At 47.4% G+C, this 18,592-nt stretch overlaps 1 protein-coding gene across 1 annotated transcript; it reads right to left on the bottom strand.

The window, feature by feature from the left end:
- Positions 1–3,064: 3,064 nt before the first annotated feature.
- Positions 3,065–16,511, bottom strand: LOC128418352 (guanylate-binding protein 1-like). The gene is made up of 11 exons (XM_053397944.1): positions 16,241–16,511; positions 14,682–14,927; positions 12,825–12,952; positions 12,185–12,294; positions 10,901–11,106; positions 9,417–9,650; positions 8,237–8,517; positions 7,120–7,332; positions 6,520–6,622; positions 4,738–4,931; positions 3,065–3,731 (listed from the first exon to the last, which is right to left on the bottom strand). The coding sequence occupies exons 2-11, from the start codon at positions 14,857–14,859 to the stop codon at positions 3,603–3,605; spliced, it is 1,776 nt and encodes a 591-aa protein (XP_053253919.1). The 5' UTR covers positions 14,860–14,927; positions 16,241–16,511; the 3' UTR covers positions 3,065–3,602.
- Positions 16,512–18,592: the final 2,081 nt, after the last annotated feature.

The raw sequence follows: 18,592 nt of genomic DNA, 5'->3' as shown, positions 1-18,592 counted from the left end.
ATATCATAAAGACACCACAGTCACCACTGACCCTCATTCCATGAAAATTGAACCCTGCACCTCAGATTGATGTGGCGTGCAAAATTATTCTGTGGCACCAGAACAGGGGTGAGCAACCTGAGAGGGGGGGCTATGAGCATATTGAATATCCAGCCTGTCATGTGTTTTAATCTGGTTTTAGATTATGGTTGATTTTAATTATTATTTCTGAATGTTTCAAATGCTTGTTATTTTCTTTTACAGATAAAAAGGAGCTGGGTGGGTGGGAGGGAGAGGAGAAATGCACACACACACACACACACAAAAAAACCCTCAAAAACTTCACTGCACTTTGAGGCAGTAACGTGAACACACACCCTTGGTCTTTTGCAGTAGCAAGCCCTGGGGCCCTGGACATCTGCCCCCAAATGTTGCCCTGATGGGGCAGGAGCCAGCAGCCACTCATTTCCCCCTTCCCTTTTTTGCACCCCTCTGCCTGCCTCTCACCTTGCAATCCTGTACTTTTGTGCATTTCATCTCTCTCTGACCTCACTTTTTACTATTTCCCCACCCAACCATACTCATAACTTCCCGCCTTCCTTTAACTTGACTAAACACTCTTTAAACAAATTTCAGGGTCTGCATTTGATGGGGAAAGCTGTGACAGTCCAAACTGAGTAGACCCAAAGGGGTGACCTTTTAGCCGCAATGAGCTGCAACCGCAAGTCTTTCTCAATGGAGAAATTGCTTCACAAGCAAATGAGGCAGTTGCGTCTGCTTGCTCAACTGTCATATTGAGAACCGACTAGTTCCTTGTCTTAGTTTTAAGATTTAACACGGTATCCTAACCTTGGGAAATAATGGCTCCCCAACACAAAACCTGTGAGCGGTACTGAGATCACTGAACTCATTCCCTCGGCAAGAATGTCGATTGACCCGTTTCCTGGAATGGGATAGAATTGGCAACGCAAGCTGGTACAACAGCTCTCCAAAATAAAAACATTTCAAAAGAAGTTGTTAGCTGAAGAGACTAGAAACAAAGCAGGAGAACTCAAAGACAGAAGCTTTTATTTAAAAAAAATAAGTTTGCTGCCCCAGTCCAGCAAACTGACTAGATTCCTTCCTCCTTCCCTTGTCAATAGTGCAGATCACTGGTGGTTGGAGGGATGCGAGGAATCTGGGTTTGGGGTGAGGAATTCAGAGGTTGCAAAAGCACAGCAGCTACACATTTAGCCATCTTTGGCTGCAGACCAGTTCATAACACACAGCACCAGGAGCCAAATATGAGGGATTCTCCACCTTAGCTGCTTTGTACATGTGGACTGGGCAGCAACAGCCCCATCACACAGCTGATTCTGAGTGTTCTTAGCAATGCGGGAGAGGGGCAAAGGCGTAGCTCAGTGACAGAGGAGCTGCTTAGCATGCAGAGGGTCACCGGTTCAATTCCTGGCATCTCCAGATAGGGCTGGGAATGTCCCTATCTGAAACCCCAGGGAGTTGCTGACAGTCAGTGCAGACAAAATCAAATGGACCAGTGATCTGACTATGTATCAGGCAGCTTCCTATCTTCTTCCTAAGAGATGGACCCAACCATCTGGTTTTATATTAGCACCATCCATATCAAAATGCAGTTCAGTGTACAACCGTAGACAACACTGTAAACGCCCCCTGAAGACTGACTCACTCCACACAGACACAGGTAATTGTTTAGAACAAAAGTCACAGGTGCAGTGAATTTGCCCGAGATAAAGGATGCCCTTCAGGAATAATGACACACATACTGAAATAAACAAGTGGGATGATGGTGGATGACCTCTATTTCCCATGTGTCTGGAGGCGGTTGGAGGATGGATGGCGGCTAACAGATTGAGGTTGAATCCTGACAAGACAGAAGTACTATTTTTGGGGGACAGGAGGCGGGCAGGTGTGAGGGACTCCCTGGTCCTGAATGGGGCAACTGTGCCCCTGAAGGAGCAGGTGCGCAGCCTGGGAGTCATTTTGGACTCACAGCTGTCCATGGAGGCGCAGGTCAAATCTGTGTCCAGGGCAGCTGTCTACCAGCTCCATCTGGTACGCAGGCTGAGACCCTCCCTGCCCACAGACTGTCTCGCCAGAGTGGTGCATGCTCTGGTTATCTCCCGCTTGGACTACTGCAATGCACTGTACGTGGGGCTACCTTTGAAGGTGACTCGGAAACTACAACTAATCCAGAATGCGGCAGCTAGACTGGTGACTGGGGGCGGCCGCCGAGACCATATAACACCGGTCTTGAAAGACCTACATTGGCTCCCAGTACGTTTCCGAGCACAATTCAAAGTGTTGGTGCTGACCTTTAAAGCCCTAAACGGCCTCGGTCCAGTATACCTGAAGGAGCGTCTCCACCCCCATCATTCTGCCTGGACGCTGAGGTCCAGCGTCGAGGGCCTTCTGGCGGTTCCCTCATTGCGAGAAGCAAAGCTACAGGGAACCAGGCAGAGGGCCTTCTCGGTAGTGGCGCCCGCCCTGTGGAACACCCTTCCAGCAGATGTCAAAGCGATAAACAACTACCTGACATTCCGAAGACATCTTAAGGCAGCCCTGTTCAGGGAAGTTTTTAACGTGTGATATTTTACTGTATTTTTGGTTTTTATGGAAGCCGCCCAGAGTGGCTGGGGAGGCCCAGCCAGATGGGCGGGGTATAAATAATAAATTATTATTATTATTATTATTGTTGTTGTTGTTGTTGTTGTTGTTGTTGTTGTTGTTGTTGTTGTTATTATTATTTCCTAAAACCCATCCTTCTGAGTTTCATGGATAGAAAAATCAGTGGTCAGTTCCAAACATCTAAACCAAATAGGTTTCCACACACTTAACTTGCCTTCAGATAATTTCAAGCTGAAAATCTTGGGTTGGAGCCCAACTTAGGATGCAGCCCTAACCAAGCTTACTTGTTGTTCTGTATGGGACAATGACAATAAAGATTGTATCAAAAGCAAGTCCTATTAAAATCAATGAAGTTAGAACTACAGCCTTAGAGTAAACTTGTCGAAATCATGTTAGTCTAACGAAGTCCAACTGGCTTCACCTGTTGTAAACATGTCTAATACTGCTTTAGAGCAAGCTCACTAAATACAACAGGACTTACTTTGGAGTAAATATGATTAGGATTGCATTGTAAGCCTGGATACAATACAATGGTACCTCAGGTTACAAACATTTCCAGTTACAGACTCTGCTAACCCGGAAGTAGTACCTCGGGTGAAGAACTTTACCTCAGGATGAGAACAGAAATTGTGCGGTGGCAGCAGGAGGCCCCATTAGCTAAAGTGGTACCTCATGTCAAGAACGGTTTCAGGTTAAGATGGACCTCCAGAATGAATTAAGTTTGTAACCAGAGGTACCACTGTACTCTTAATCTTTACACATAAACCTCCATTCTGCGACCTTTTCCAGGCTCTTTTGAAAATGCAGCAAAAAAAATTATCATGTACACATATACACACTGCAAACATCTATTAAAAATGGTACAAAGTAGAGCTCTCTCCTTTTCCCGTCCCAGCTGAACCACATCCACAGCCCTGAGGCCAGGCCAGGATTTCCCCTTCGTTCACTCATTCCATCAGGGCTGTTCAGAGATGCAGTCCTCAAGAGATCACACATCCTCTTCTTTTCTGACTCCTCTGTTGCTGTATCTGAGACTCCAAGCACTGGACCTGAGATTGAAGCTTTGAGAATTCCTGATGGTATCCTTCTTGCTGAAGACGCCTCTGCTCCTATCAGAGGAAGAGGGTGGAGAGATGCATAACGAAGTCAGCATCTGTTAATTGTAACACATTTTGTGTGTGAGAGAGGGGGGGGAGAATAGAGGATCACAAAACAGATGGAACTGGTCTACAACAGAACCCAGAGCTGCCAGCTCCCAGCAGATCCTAGGATCCATGGAAGTTTTCAAGGAACGAACAAAAACATGTTTTATCCCCTGCCCATGAAGCAACGAGGGTCACATTTCCTTCTGGACCATCTTCCAGAGAGCACATGTCAGTGATGGGAGGGGGCAGAAGCAAAAGTGGTTGGAGCAATTCATGTAAATTTTGCAGCCTTGTATAGTAGGTGTCAGGGACTGGCTGGACAGGAGAAGGCGTCAGATGCTGAAGGGGCACAGGGTTTAGTGAGCAGGAAGAACCTGACAGGGAGCAGTTCAGACTCTGAGGCTGGAGCAGAGGAGCGGGGGTGGTCAAGGGACTGCTGAAGAACCCAGGAAGTCTCCCTCTCCTGCTGCGACAAACTCCCCTCTCCACTTGCCTCTGAGAACCAGTGGTCTCCGAGATGGACTGAGCAGAGGCCAGAGGCATGCCAATGCAGTTTGAGACTGCTTGGGAAACATCCAGGAGGAGGAGGAGCCTTAGAGAGGGTGGAAGACAGGGACCTTCAGTCCTGGCAACCTTTCCATGGGGCAAGACCTACTGGGGAGTGTTGATGACCACGAGGCCAAGTTGCATATTCGTTTCCTTGAAGAGTCAACTTCACCAACAACGGAGACCTGTGTCTGACAGTAGGCTAGCTTCTACACATGCTCTGCTCTCTAGCCTCATTCCAAGGTTCAAGAGGAAGGGTGGTTCTAGAGGGGTTGAACAATCAACCCCTTTTCACATGGAACTTTTGAGCTCCACTTACTGGTGTGCCCTTGCTGATCATGAGACCTACACATAAGGAACTGCATGTATTGAAACCTCATTTTTAAGAAAAGCAAACAATATGGGAGCAGAGAAGGGCTGTTACCTGGAGCTTCTGGTTCAACAATCTCTCATTCGCAGCCAGGAAGGCCCTCCTGTCTTCATCCATCTTGGCCAACAACTGGCGCTTGTGCTCCTCATAGCTCCGATCCTTTTCCCGGATCATCTGCTCGGCCTGTTCTTGCATCCGTTTTTGCAGCTCAGCTTCCCGCCTGGCAGCCTCAGCCCTGGCTTTCTCCACTATAGTGGGGGAGGAACACAATTAGCAGGAATGTCTTCTCCCACTAGTGGTGTTTTTTGAGCTGTAGAACAGAGGAGGCCTTCCAGATATCAGTTGGGTCTTCAGCATGTCTCAGCCAATGTGACCATTAGTGAGGGATGGGAGATGCAGTCCAGCCACTCCAGAAGGTCATAGCCACCCCATTCCCTGCAATGAGCCCTGCTCTTTAGAGTGGCCTGTAATTTGGTGGGTCAGGGCTCCTGCCCATTAGCTGGGTGGAAGAGGGAGTGTTAAGTAGGTGTTGCTCGTCATGGAAGCACCACTTAATGAAGTGTCCTCTTGTAATGAAGAACATAAGAACAGCCTCCTGGATCAGGCCTGGTGTGTTGAACTGAAAGGTAAGCTGGTCTGGAAACTTTGCATATTGATGGTCAAGATGACCCCTGCCTAATCGGTAGCAGCTGCAGCACTGAGCTCATGTGTGCTTCACATGCTTTGATGTATCCACAGGCCCCAGGCATAGCTAGAGGGGGAGATATGGTTAATACCACAAACTTGTGTTCCCAAGAGACCCCAGGCAATGGTTAATACCAGGCACCTGTGTTTCCATGTGATGTAAAGGTAAAAGGTAAAGGACCCCTGAATGGTTAAGTCCAGTCAAAGGCAACTATGGGGTTGCGGGGCTCATCTCGCTTTATAGGCCGAAAGAGCTGACGTTTGTCCCCAGACAGCTTTCCGGGTCATGTGGCCAGCATGACTAAGCCTCTTCTGGCACAACAGGACACCGTGATGGAAACCCGAGCAGACAGAAATGCCATTTACCTTCCCGCCACAGCGGTACCTTTTTATCTACTTGCACGGGCGTGCTTTCAAACTGCTAGGTTGCCAGGAACTGGGACAGAGCAGTGGGAGCTCACTCTGTCACTGGGATTCGAACCGCCAACCTTCCAATCGGCAAGCCCCAGAGGCCCAGTGGTTTAGACCACTGAGCCCATGAAGACTGTGTTTATCTTTACTTGGGTGCAGACAAGCCATCTCCTTGCTGCAGTCCGTCTCATGGAATGATGTGAGCAGGGAGACAGAGGGAGCTGTCAGACTTTTGCTCTAGGTTTGGGATAATGAGTACCTACCACTGTGCTTACACAGAGTCTTAGTGGGTTGTGTCCAATGCTGGTCCTACTCAGAGTAGACCAATTGAACTTAACAGACATGACTAACTTAGGTTCATTAACTTCACTGGGTGCACTCTGTAGGACCAGCATTACAGTCATACCTCAGGTTATGAACACTGTGGGTTGCGTATTTTGGAAGTACCAAAACAGGTTACGTCCAGGTTTCGGCGCACACACATGCACAAATACACAAAACGATGTCACACGCATGTGCAGAAACGCAAAATGACATCACGCGCATGCGCAGACGCAGCACTTCAGGCTGCAAACGCTGCGGGATGTGAACGTGCCTTCTGCACAGATCACATTCGCAACTCGAGGTACGACTGTAGATACAATCCATTGTTTACTGTGTTATCATATTTTCGCAGCTACAATGGCCTGTTGGGGCCAGTATGTCTTCAAGGCAAACAAAGCCTACTGGACAGGCGCTCACCTTCAAGCTCCTTCTGTTTGTCCGTGAGGGTCTGGTCAGCCTGCAGGATGGACTGGGCTGCTGTCTCCTTGGATTCCAGGAAGTCTTGCAGGGCCTGGGAAGCCTGAAGAGGGGAGAGTGAGGTGGCTCATTTGGAACTTGAAGAATCATAAAGTCGGCTCTGGGCACTTCCAGATGGGTATCTATTGTGAACTGGCAATCCTCATGCATACACAATTTTCACAGTGACCTCACAAGTCATATGATCCACACCACACATTTAAAGCACATAGCTTTCCCCCAGGAATCCTGGGAACTGTTTTACTGCAATCCCTAGGATTCCTTGGAGGAAGCTGTGTGCTTTAAATGTATGGGGCAGGTCATGTGACTGATGTTACTGCCATCAAAAAGCAAGTCCATATCCCCCCCACCCCCTTAATCTGGATTTACCATAAGAAAAACTTAACTAAAATCCTATTGCCAGTGACTTGTTTGCAATATCCAAATGACCCAGTTGTAATATTAAGCTCCCATCTGGAAGCACCCACTGAAAATAGGAAACCCCATGCAAGAGCAGGCTCAAACTTTAACCCAAGAAGCCAAGGCTGCTGACCAACATACCATTACTCCCTTCTCAGGCGCCTGGTGATATTTCTCCACTACTTTCTTCTGGTCCTCGAGGAACCTTTGATAACCACCAGGCACTGCATATTCCCCATTGCTAATCCTCTCATCCATTTCTTGGAATAGCTCCATGAGCACAGCCAGGCAACGGTCTGATGACGCCTGCTCGTTGCGAGCGCACAACTCTTGAAGTTTTTCTTGTAGCTGCCTCTGGAGGAGAGAGGTGGGCAGTGTCAGATAAAGCAGATGTTCCCTAATAAAGAAAGGCCTGTTATCCCCTGTTCCAGGAGTTCTCCAACCCTGAACCTCTTTGCTGGTCCAGCTGACTAAGGCAGTTCATAGGTGGTCCACTCCTTCCAACAACCCAGATCTTCATCGTCCGCCATCTAAGCTGGTTCATCCTAAACTTGGTCAAAAATCTCCAACCAATCTTTCTGAATCGGGCCCAGATATTAATTAGAGCAATTTCAGATGATATTCCGGGCAACCCTACTGTTCCTTGGAAACTCAATGAGATTTTCCCATTTAAGATTGGAAAAACGAGCAACTGACAGAAACCAAAATTGACAGGTTAATCCATCCCTACTCATGAACATGATAGGGGAACAACTCAGATTATGATACTATTTCTCCTTTTGTTAAAAATGGGGGAAATATCAAAAAAGTATTTTATTTTATTTTAAAAAGGAGATCAATGGGGGGACAAATACTGCTTCTCCACCACAGTCAATCTTCCCCTGTAACTTGAAGTCACAGAAGAGTCTTCAATGTTGTCCAAGATACCCCCTCCATTTACTCAGGGCAAGAATGTGGTCCAAAAGGCCTGAGCAGCATCCTATGCTTAGAACCAGGACAGCCAATATGCTCCCTTCCAGATGTTGCTGGACTCCCAACCATCATCCTTAGCCTGCATGGGAGATGGTCAGGCGTGGTGGGAACTAAGAGTCCAAAATATCTGAAGGCTACCACATTGGCTGTCCCTGCCTTAGAACGTGCTCCAGGATTTGCTGGGATGCACAGGAGTTCTGCAGCAGACAGAAAAGGCTCTTTGAACTTGGGAAACCAACCAATAGGGCCAACATCCTATTCCCACAAGAGACATAGAATCCTGTACCCCTAATTCTCTCTGGTGCACTTGGTCTTCATCCTTGAAGGCACGGGCCAGGAACACTTGAATGGCCTCCTCTTCGCAAACAGCGTGCACTTGCAGAACCTGTGCGATGTCCTCAGTGGGAGGCCTCAATATGAGATCCACCATTGCCTCATAGCGGTTCAGCGCATCCTTCACGGCGGCCTGGTTCTCGATCTGAGCCAAGGCCACCACAGCGTTCTCGATGCAAGGCATACATCCGTTGCGGATGGAGTCCACATAAGTCTCCACTAGGCTCCCCAGGGCTGCAAAAGGGAGAGGAGGACAAGGGCAGGCTAACTCAGTTGTCTATTTTATTTCATTAACTTTCTGTCTTTCTTCATCCAGGGAACTCATGGAGGCAACAGCTGTTTTATTTCATAAAATCCAGAGGGGTTGTTTTTTTTTAAAACAAAACATCAGAATCTTCTCCAAAAAACTAATGTCTAAATTTTGGCCTCTTGCACTAAATAAAAAGATTTTTTAAAATCCTCTGTATACTTGAGAGTGATTCCCTCAAATCCAATGGGACTTGCTTCTGAGTAGACCCACATTTGGAGTGGGAATTTTCTTCGGCTTCATGGGCCAGATTCTTATGAGGACTGACCTTTGGTACCAAATGTGAGAAGTGGGCAAGGCAACCCACTTGACCATCACCTGGCGTCACAATAACGTCACTCGATTTGGTGCTCTGGAGTTCAAACTTCAAAGCCTCTTGCAGGAAGAAAGGCACTGCTAAAACGAGGGGACAGGGGAACTTTGTTTCAATGGAAGCTGTGATCCTGCCAAACCGAGCAGGATTTAACTCCCCACTCATCACCTGATGAATGGGGGTTAAATCCTCCTTGCTCTGGCTACATGGGTGAGTTCCCCAAAGAAAAATGGAGCAGAATTAGACCTAATCCTGCTGTACTGGCTGTGTGGGCCAGTTTTTTGTGTGGAGAACTGGTATGAGCAGCCAACATAGAATTGCCCCCCCCCACCCAACAGCTGGTGTCACACATGCATTGGACTAATATTAGCTAATAGACAGGTGGTTATGGTTTTGGAAAAAATGGCCTCATAAGTCAAAATGGAACCCTGATGAGCCAAAGATGCCCAACCCCTGCCCCATATGGAATATTCCAGGAGCCTTTTCAATATATTTTCCCCTGCTTCTACTCACATGTCCCAGTCACCAAGTGCCCTCCCTGGATCACTTTGGCCTGGGCGTTCTCATAAATGTAGTTGCAGAAACAGTGCGTTTGCTTCACGAACTCTGTGCTCAGCCTCGATTCCGGGAGGTCTTCCAAGACGGCCAAGTCTTTCCGTGAGGCTGGGCATTCAAAGGCAAAGCACTTGCGGTTGGGGAAATACTGCCGCAGGAATTTCTTAGGAAGGTCGTGCTTTTCGGGGGCATCTAATATAGAATCAAATTATACACAATACTGTTAGTATAAAGTGCTTCAACAGCTTGGGACCATTTACCGGCAAGGCTGCCTTACACCATATACAGTGGTAACTCCGGTTGTGAATGGGATCCGTTCCGGAGGTCCGGCCGTATCCCGAAGTTTTCGCAACCGGAGAGACCACTTCTGCATATGCGAGCGGTGAAACACTTCCGGGTTTGCCGCTTTCACAACCCGTAGTTGACGTTACCTGAGGGTAACGTAACATGAGGTTCCACTGTATTTGCTCACTTGACTGCTTTGATCCGCATAACTGGCACAGCTGCCATGCAATACCAGGTCCACATTGGCAAGAAATCACTCTTAGTGTGGCAGAACCCATACTTTGGAACGCCTTGCTTACTGACATCGGTCAATCACATTCCCTATGCAGAGACATCACCTTGCCAACAAAGGTCCGTATAGTTCAAGCTATGGTTTTCCCAGTAGTGATGTATGGAAGTGAGAGCTGGACCATAAAGAAGGCTGATCGCCGAAGAATTGATGCTTTTGAATTATGGTGCTGGAGGAGACTGCAAGAAGATGAAACCTATCCATTCTGAAGGAAATCAGCCCTGAGTGCTCACTGGAAGGACAGATCGTGAAGCTGAGGCTCCAATACTTTGGCCACCTCATGAGAAGAGAAGACTCCCTGGAAAAGACCCTGATGTTGGGAAAGATGGAGGGCACAAGGAGAAGGGGACGACAGAGGACGAGATGGTTGGACAGTGTTCTCGAAGCTACAAACATGAGTCTGACCAAACTGCGGGAGGCAGTGGAAGACAGGAGTGCCTGGCGTGCTCTGGTCCATGGGGTCACAAAGAGTCGGACACGACTAAACAACTAAACAACAACATGCTCTCTTCGGCACCTGCTAAAACATTTTTACCTTGGACAAGCCTATCCAGACCTGCAGAATGTTGACATGTGTTTTTTTTTAATATGGTTTTTATCTTATTGTGGATTTTAAGTACTTCTAAAAAACATGTTAGGAACCTTTTTTAGAATCATAGAATCGTAGAATTGGAAGGCATCTAGTTCAACCCCCTGCAATGCAGTTTTAAACTGTATAATTGTACTGGTAATGTCACCGTTGCATTCTTTTTGTAAACCACTTTCAGGTTTTGTTTTTACAAGCAAGCTGTATATACACCCTACTAGGCCTCTGCTTCAAAAGCAGCAAGGCCCAATCTTTTCAAGCAAGGAAAGCTCCCCACAGCACCTTTCTTCATCTTCAGTGCATGCTCCAGATACTCGTCCTCTGAAATAGGGCACCCATCCAGCTTGAGCTGCAGTGTGAAATCCCGAACAGTCCAGATGAAGGTTGGGAAGAAGAAGGCAAAGTCATCAGGCATCTCATCATATCTGTTACTGCTCTGCCTGGCCGATGTCTTCACCTTGATATGTTCAGTTAATTCAGACACGTAGCTGGGGACTGAGTTAAGGAAATGAGTCATGTTTCCCCACCCCCATCCCAGAATAGAATAATAGTTTCTCAACAGTCCCTCCTTACAATGTTTTGTGTCTGTGATATCTATACTGGTATCCTCTGTCTACCTTTCTGTGATCATCACCAGAAGTCAGGTTCTGTTTCCTTTGCCCTTCAGAGACACAAATGACTGGGGCACCAGACAGGGCCTTCTCAGTAGCAGCACCAAGGCTCTGTAATGTCCTTCCTAGAGAATCTCAGCTGACTCTCTCCCTTTCAGTTTTTATTCAGGGATGGGGATTCAGGCCAGTGGTCAGGGATGTGGGAGTTGTAGTCCAGCCACATCTAGAGGACCACAGGTTGGCCAAGCCTGTGCCAAGGGAGAAGTCTAATCCCCCCAACACCAAACTACATTTCCCAGGGTTCTCTGGTGCAAGTCATTTTACTTCTCATTGAATTGTGCAGTGAAATGGCACTATGTGCCTTTCTTTTAAACCTGAATTTGCCCTCACAGAAATCAAAATCACCCTGACTTGGAATGGCTTAGCATTTTCACTTACTGCACTAAGCTGGAATCCTCACACCATCAAAACATGCAGCAAAATAGGACCCCAGTCTTTTTCCCCCTTTGATGGATCTTTCCTATACAGTATGTCCCATTTTTTCCTTTCTCCCATCTTTTAATAATGTTTTTTAACTTATAGCTATACCTTACTTAAAGTTCCTCGGCAAACTGGAGAGGAAGGAGACTGTACAAACAGAACTAGTGTAATTTAAGAGTCTCTTAATCCCTCTAACAGACGTTCCCAATTCCATAAAGCTCAGCAAATTCTAATTCTACAATGACCTCTCTACAAGGTCCTGCGTCATTCTGAGAAGTCTGCTCCCTCCCCCTCCAGCTCCTTTATTTGAAGCCCTTTCAGACTTCACTGAAAAAGACTCCTGCCCCTCATTTAAGGACCCTGGAGCCCTCACTGTCACACCTGACAAGGGCCTGATGAGACAACACAGCATTAGGATTCCCACACACTTCACTAACCCATGTTTCTGCCAGGGAGCACTCTTACAAAAAGATACTGCAGTTTCTCCAGAGCATACTGGTCGATGGTGTGCATGCTGTTGTAGACAAAGGTGCTGCTAAGCAGAATGGAGAGGGCAAAGATCCACGCATCGTTCTCAGGGTTGCTCTGCAAAGGAGCATGGTGAGCATAAAACTCCAGAGCAACAAGGCGCTAGAACTGGACCGAGGTCTCCACTAGGGGCGTAAGATAGCATCATAAACCATGCGTGTCGTACGCAGCACTGTTTCCATTCCACTGCAGTTCATCTTTTGCCAAACACAGTTATTTGTCTGGCTGTCTGCTGCAGCAAAATTCCGCAACTTACACAATTTATGTGATTGATTATGGAAATTGCATCAAGTAAGCAAGTTGCATTGTCACTATGTTATCACACCCTGTTCATTTCAACATGGGTCATATCCACTGATTTCCACTCCTGGCATGGGACAAGAATGCGAGCGCTGGCATTTTTTTTTGTCTGAAATCTCAGATCTATCAGAAATCTCTCCACCCATTGGGGCCTCCGGGGTGCTGTCCTGTTCCCACTGCATCCTAGTGTGCCTCCTGCTCACTAGGGAGTGGCCCTGATCTCTGAAGGTCTCTTGCAGATAAAAGCTCCATGGTGAGCTATCCTGGCTGCCCCCACCCCAACTCACCTTCTCGACATCACCCAGCCCTTCCGTGTCCAACAGCACCAGGGTGTGGTCAGGCTTCAGGGGATGTGAGCGACACCACATCCAGATACCTTTGGTGGCTGCTTGCACTGTGGATCCCAGAGAGAAACCTGTAGCAGGCATTGTAGAAATGGGAAGGACAGAAGCGGTGAGGCATGCAGCTCTGCAATTTCTCAACCACTGCCAACGAAAACATACAATGTCAACACTTCTGAGTTGCTGGTAAATCAAGGTGCCTTAGGCGTCATGCGTATCAAGTCTCAGGTTTCTGGGTAGTGTGAAATTGCTTTAACTGTTTCGGGTACACTTTTAAGGCCTTTTTAGAGCAGTCTTCCATGCCTATAGATGAGGATGTGGAGGTCACAGCAACCCCATGCCTCTTGGTCCCAGAGCCCATAGCGTACATACCCCATCAGGGATGTCCACACATGCACTGAGGGTATAGGTGATATCACAGCCCCAGAGAGCACGGGAATCCTAGTAGTACAGAAAACAGGAGTATCTGCTCACACATAGATGTCCGTGTTCAAAGCATAGCATATTTCCAAGCACAATTCAAGGTGTTGGTGCTGACCTTTAAAGCCCTAAACGGCCTCGACCCAGTATACCTGAAGGAGCGTCTCCACCCCCATCGTTCAGCCCGAACACTGAGGTCCTGCTTTGAGGGCCTTCTGGGGGTTCCCTCCCTGCGAGAAGTGAGCTTAGAGGAAACCAGGCAGAGGGCCTTCTCGGTGGTGGCGCCTGCCCTGTGGAACACCCTCCCATCAGATGTCAAGGAAATAAACAACTATGTGACTTTTAGAAGACATCTGAAGGCAGCCCTGTTTAGGGAAGTTTTTAATGTTTGATGTTTTATCGTGTTTTTAATATTCTGTTGGCTGAGGAAACCTAGCCAGATGGGCAGGGTGTAAATAAATAAATATTTGTTGTTGTTGTTGTTGTTGTTGTTGTCACTGCAATGTATTCACTGAACATCTCAAGACTCAATTATGGTAACATGCTCCAGAATCCCTTAATGACCACGCAATTCCTTATATCCCTGCCTGGTCATTGAGATCTTTGCTGGACAGAATGTGAGTGGTTCCCCCAATAGCTCAGACACACTGCTCCTATCCGCTGGGAACTGTGTGTTCAGTATCATTGGCTCAGTTATATGGAGCTTCCTTCAGTCTGAGGGCAGACAATCCCCCCTCCCTGTTGAACTTCTGGCACTCAGTGGCAATGCCTCTTATTCCAGCAGAATGATCTGGGGTTATTTTAAACTGATTTGATTGCATCTTTTTGTAACATCCCTTCTACACTGCTTACAAACTACCGTGCTAAGTGGCATACAAATGGTTGAAATAAAATAAATAATTGGTCAAGAGTGTAAGCCCCTCCTGTACTGAGGGGTGAAAAAGAGATGGGAGTCAATGGGAGAGGCTTCACTACACTGACGAACATAAGGAAAGCCTGGCTCATTTAGTCCAGAATTCTAGTCTCACAGTGGCCAACCAGATACCTGTTGGAAACCTGCAAGCAACTCTCCTGCAAGTCTGCAAGGAGGACCTGAGTGCCAGCTCACAGAGCAAATATACGGGCCAGTCCTACTACTAGGTAGAGTGAGAACGTCACCTTAGGCAGCAGATTTTGAGTGCCATGAACAGGCAGTGGTTTCTGCTGTGTGCTTTGAGGAGTTTCTGCTTCAAATACCAAAATCACTTGACTAGACTTGAGTATTACATAATTTAACTTGAGGATGGGGCAACAGCCGGGGGGGGGGACATTTGCTTTACCGCCTCAGGCAGCTAAATACCGTGGGCCGGGCCAGCCCCACAAAAGTATGTCTTATGTTCCTACCTCCTTTGTCCTTTCCTGCCAGCTTGTTCATGAGATAGGACTTGCCAGTGCGGTACAGTCCCACGATGGCCACCACAACCACGGGTTGCTGGATGCTCTGCAAGATCTTCAGGGCTTCCTGGTTGACCCGCAGCTGTTCTTTGGGGTTGTTCTCGATCAGGCACACTGGCTCTTCCATGATGCTTGGCTGAGCTCCAGCCAAAACCAGGCCAGGAAGGAGACTGGGGACACTGAGGAATCTGTATGCTGCAAAGGGTATAAGTTTAACACTCACAAAATGCTACGTTTGTGTGCATTGTGTATGAAACGTAGTGGTCTGCATCTGCAGGATGTTTGTTTTGCAGAAAATTGTACAAGTGCAATAAAGGAAAAAAGGAAAAAGTGTTTTTGCAGCTATAGCTGCAACAAGGGGATGGAAAATTATTTTCAGTGTTTATTTTAATTGGTGACTCATCCTTGGCAGTCTGGGTCTCTCTCAGAAACTGCCAGCTTATTGAGAAGCAAGTTGCTTATCTGAATCTCTCTCTGGGACAAGAAAGAGAATAGTTCTTTAACTGTATTAACAAGTAAGAACCTAAAAAAAAAAAGTGGACTGCATTGCTAGTTGTTTAAAAGCAATGTGTTGATTTGTATTTGCAACTTTTTTGTAATAAATTTAGAGATTATTTGCAGTAGAACTTTGGAACTTTTTCTTGTTGTGGAGAGCTTGTTGATTCCTACTCTGCACAAGGTCCCGATCAGGGATTCCCGCTCCCAAATCTCTAGGGGGGGGGGGGACGGGACTGAATGTCAAGAACAGGAAGGAGAATACTTCAAGATGCTGCTGCCAAAGTGATGGCTGGAGTGATGGTCCAGGTAGCTGGTTAGAGGTTTGGGCATTTTCAAGATTAATACATTCCACTTCCACACTGGACATTCACTGTGAAACAGCCATATTTTACTCACTGTTCAAAGGGCATCTCTACTTCATAGAGCAACACACCTCCCTCTCTTGTTTTCCCTGATCAGCTACCTTTTATTCTTTCAGAGCTCAGAAAACCCGACTTCCTTCACTTGGTGGAACAGTCACCCAGTTTCCCCAAGTGCAAATGGTATATCACGCTGCTTTGGGGGCAATCAAGGGCTCTACTACGCCACTGAAAGCCCTTTTGAACAGCCATGACTTCCCAAACAGCTGTAGCCTGTTAGGGGGACGGGGCTGGCTTCTGTTAGGAGACTCCTTTCCTCCTCACAGAGTTACAACTCCCAGCAGAAGACCTGCACGAACTGAACTAAAAATAAAACCTTGGCTGCCTCCCAAAACATTTCGCTACAATAACAGCTCTGTGCCTGGCTTTGTTTGGGAGGGACTGGCTGAATCATAGCTTGTTTGGTTTTCCAAAGATTTTCACCGCCGCCACCACCCTCCGGATACAAATGCATTATAGAAGAGATTGTGGTTTATCGTAATTGTTTGTGCAGTGTGTTGTTTTATTTGTTTAAAAAGTTTTTTTTTTAAAAAAAGACAAAGCAAAAAGACTCTCTCCCCAGCCCCCCTTCACTCCTCCGCGCAAACTCACCCCTCCTCTTCCTCCGACGCGTTACGCAATCCTTTCTTGGAAGTTTAGGGAGAAATAAAGTGGCGGAACCCGGCAGGCAAACCTGGTCGTGGGACGCTGATCCGGCGCGCACGGCAGGCGCGTCCTGGTGCGGAAAGCAGCGCAAGGGAGCCGCAGGATTTCCCCCCAGGAAGACGAGGAGACAATCCAGCGAAGGAGCCGCTGCCTGGAGACCCCGCGGCTCAAGCTTCGCCGACGCGCAGCTGTACTTTCGGTTTCGCTTGCTGCGGGGAGGGGCGTTTTTTTACGGGACGCGATCTCGCCTCGCCCTCCCCAGGGGAAAGTCCCATCTCTGGAGCCTGCCTGGTCCTCCTCTCGCCACTGCCACGGTCGTGGGAAAGGCCAGGTCAGCTTTCCCGATCTTATCCTAGACGGCTTTTTTGTGTGTGTGTGGACTCTGTATTTCTCTCGCCCACACACAGCTTTCCCCCATGGCAGGGAAAGACACTGGATCTTACAGGGTTGTGAGGATGAAACGGAGCGAGGAAGACCCGGGTCTGCCATCTCTTGCTCCTCGGAGGAAAGGGGAGATGGGAAGAAGTGATATTGACTCTAGGGATTGTAGGAGGGGCGGGGACGCGGCAACAGGCTACGCCTGCTGCCTACACGTGTCCGCAGTGAAACGTCTGCACCCACTGCTACCGGGAAATTGGAAGGGGGGGTGAGAGACCTCCCCACCACCACAACACGAGTCTTGCCTCTCCACAACATGAGGCAAAGACAAAGAGTCTCCGCTGCACATTACCATTCACTCGTACACATATCAGAGGTATTTCGCTGCCTTTTCACCCGTCAAACCAAATCCTCTAGTGTCAAGAGAAAATAACAGCAACATACCTATCTGCAAAGGCATTGCATTTGCAAGGGAAGCTCAGCTCAGGAGCCGACGACAAAGGAAAACAGGTCTCCAACAAAGGAAAACAGGGAAAGTGTCAATACCAAATGTAGCAATTCACTGTTAAACGTATCTATGTACTGGCTCAATGGGAAGACTTTATAGAAATCACTCATTTTATCAATCTTCTCAGTTCCACGTTTCACAAGCATACAATAAGGTTGGTAGTACAACAGCTTTGTAAACAAGCATTTTTATTTCCCTGCGAATGTCCCCGTCCTAAAATACTCTGCACTTCAATCGGGAGAAAGCTGCACTCGCAGAGCTCAGGCTATACTGGATTTCGGCATCCATGTTTGCCCTTGTGGAAAGATAACTGCCCAGGTAGGAGAAGTGTCCAACATTTTCCAACGTTACACCATTGAGTTGGATTTGTGGTGCTGCAGAGGGGTTGTTTTGTGCTTGTTGGTGCAGCACTTTGGTTTTTTGGATGTTGAGCGATAGGCCAAGCTTTTCGTAAGCTGCTGCGAAGATATTTAGGATGGTTTGGAGGTCATCCTCTGAGCGTGCCCACACTATGTTGTCATCAGCATACTGAAGCTCTATGATGAAAGTTATGATAACCTTACTCTTCTTTCAGCCTACTCAGATAAAAGAGCTTTCCATCTGTTCAATACAGTGGTACCTCGGGTTAAGTACTTAATTCGTTCCGGAGGTCCATACTTAACCTGAAACTGTTCTTAACCTGAAGCACCACTTTAGCTAATGGGGCCTCCTGCTGCTGCCGTGCCGCCGGAGCACAATTTCTGTTCTCATCCTGAAGCAAAGTTCTTAACCTGAAGCACTATTTCTGGGTTAGCGGAGTCTGTAACCTGAAGCGTATGTAACCTGAAGTGTATGTAAGCCGAGGTACCACTGTATATGATGTCTACTCCAGAGGGGAGTTTCCCTTCAACAAAGTGTAGGATCATGGCAGTGAAAATAATGAAAATACCTTTCTTTGTACTGTGATGGAGTAAGTGTGAAAGGCTATATTTGATTGACAGGGGCATGCCTGGATCTCAGGTTCTACCTGAGGCCACACCTTTTCTGTGACATATCTATGATGTCTTGATGATGCATCCTGAGTTGTATTATGGGAAACTTTGGGAAACTTTAAAATAAGGATGTAACCATTGACCTGGCTGCTTCATCTTCGTGGTAGCAAGAAGTCTTCTTGCAGCAATAAAGATCAGACCAACTGGCTGCTGTTTTGCTTCTATCTCCTGGCTGAAGTCTCTTGCTTGTGACCCCAGCCTGAACCTATGGGAGTCAAGGTTAGACGATCGTGGGTTGCTTCAAGGACTCCCTGTTACACCACCATCTCGGAAACCCCATTCAAGGGAGCTTCGCAGTTGAGCACGCATTGCAGCTCAGCTTCCCCACATTTAAGCCCAAACCTGCCCCAGCACGCAGAGTTGTATTCAAATTGTAGCAAG

The sequence above is a fragment of the Podarcis raffonei genome, chromosome 8, assembly GCF_027172205.1.
Source record: "Podarcis raffonei isolate rPodRaf1 chromosome 8, rPodRaf1.pri, whole genome shotgun sequence".
Lineage (NCBI taxonomy): Eukaryota > Metazoa > Chordata > Lepidosauria > Squamata > Lacertidae > Podarcis > Podarcis raffonei.
The sequence above is the reverse complement of the archived record's forward strand: the minus strand, read 5'-3'. Positions and strand labels throughout refer to the sequence as shown.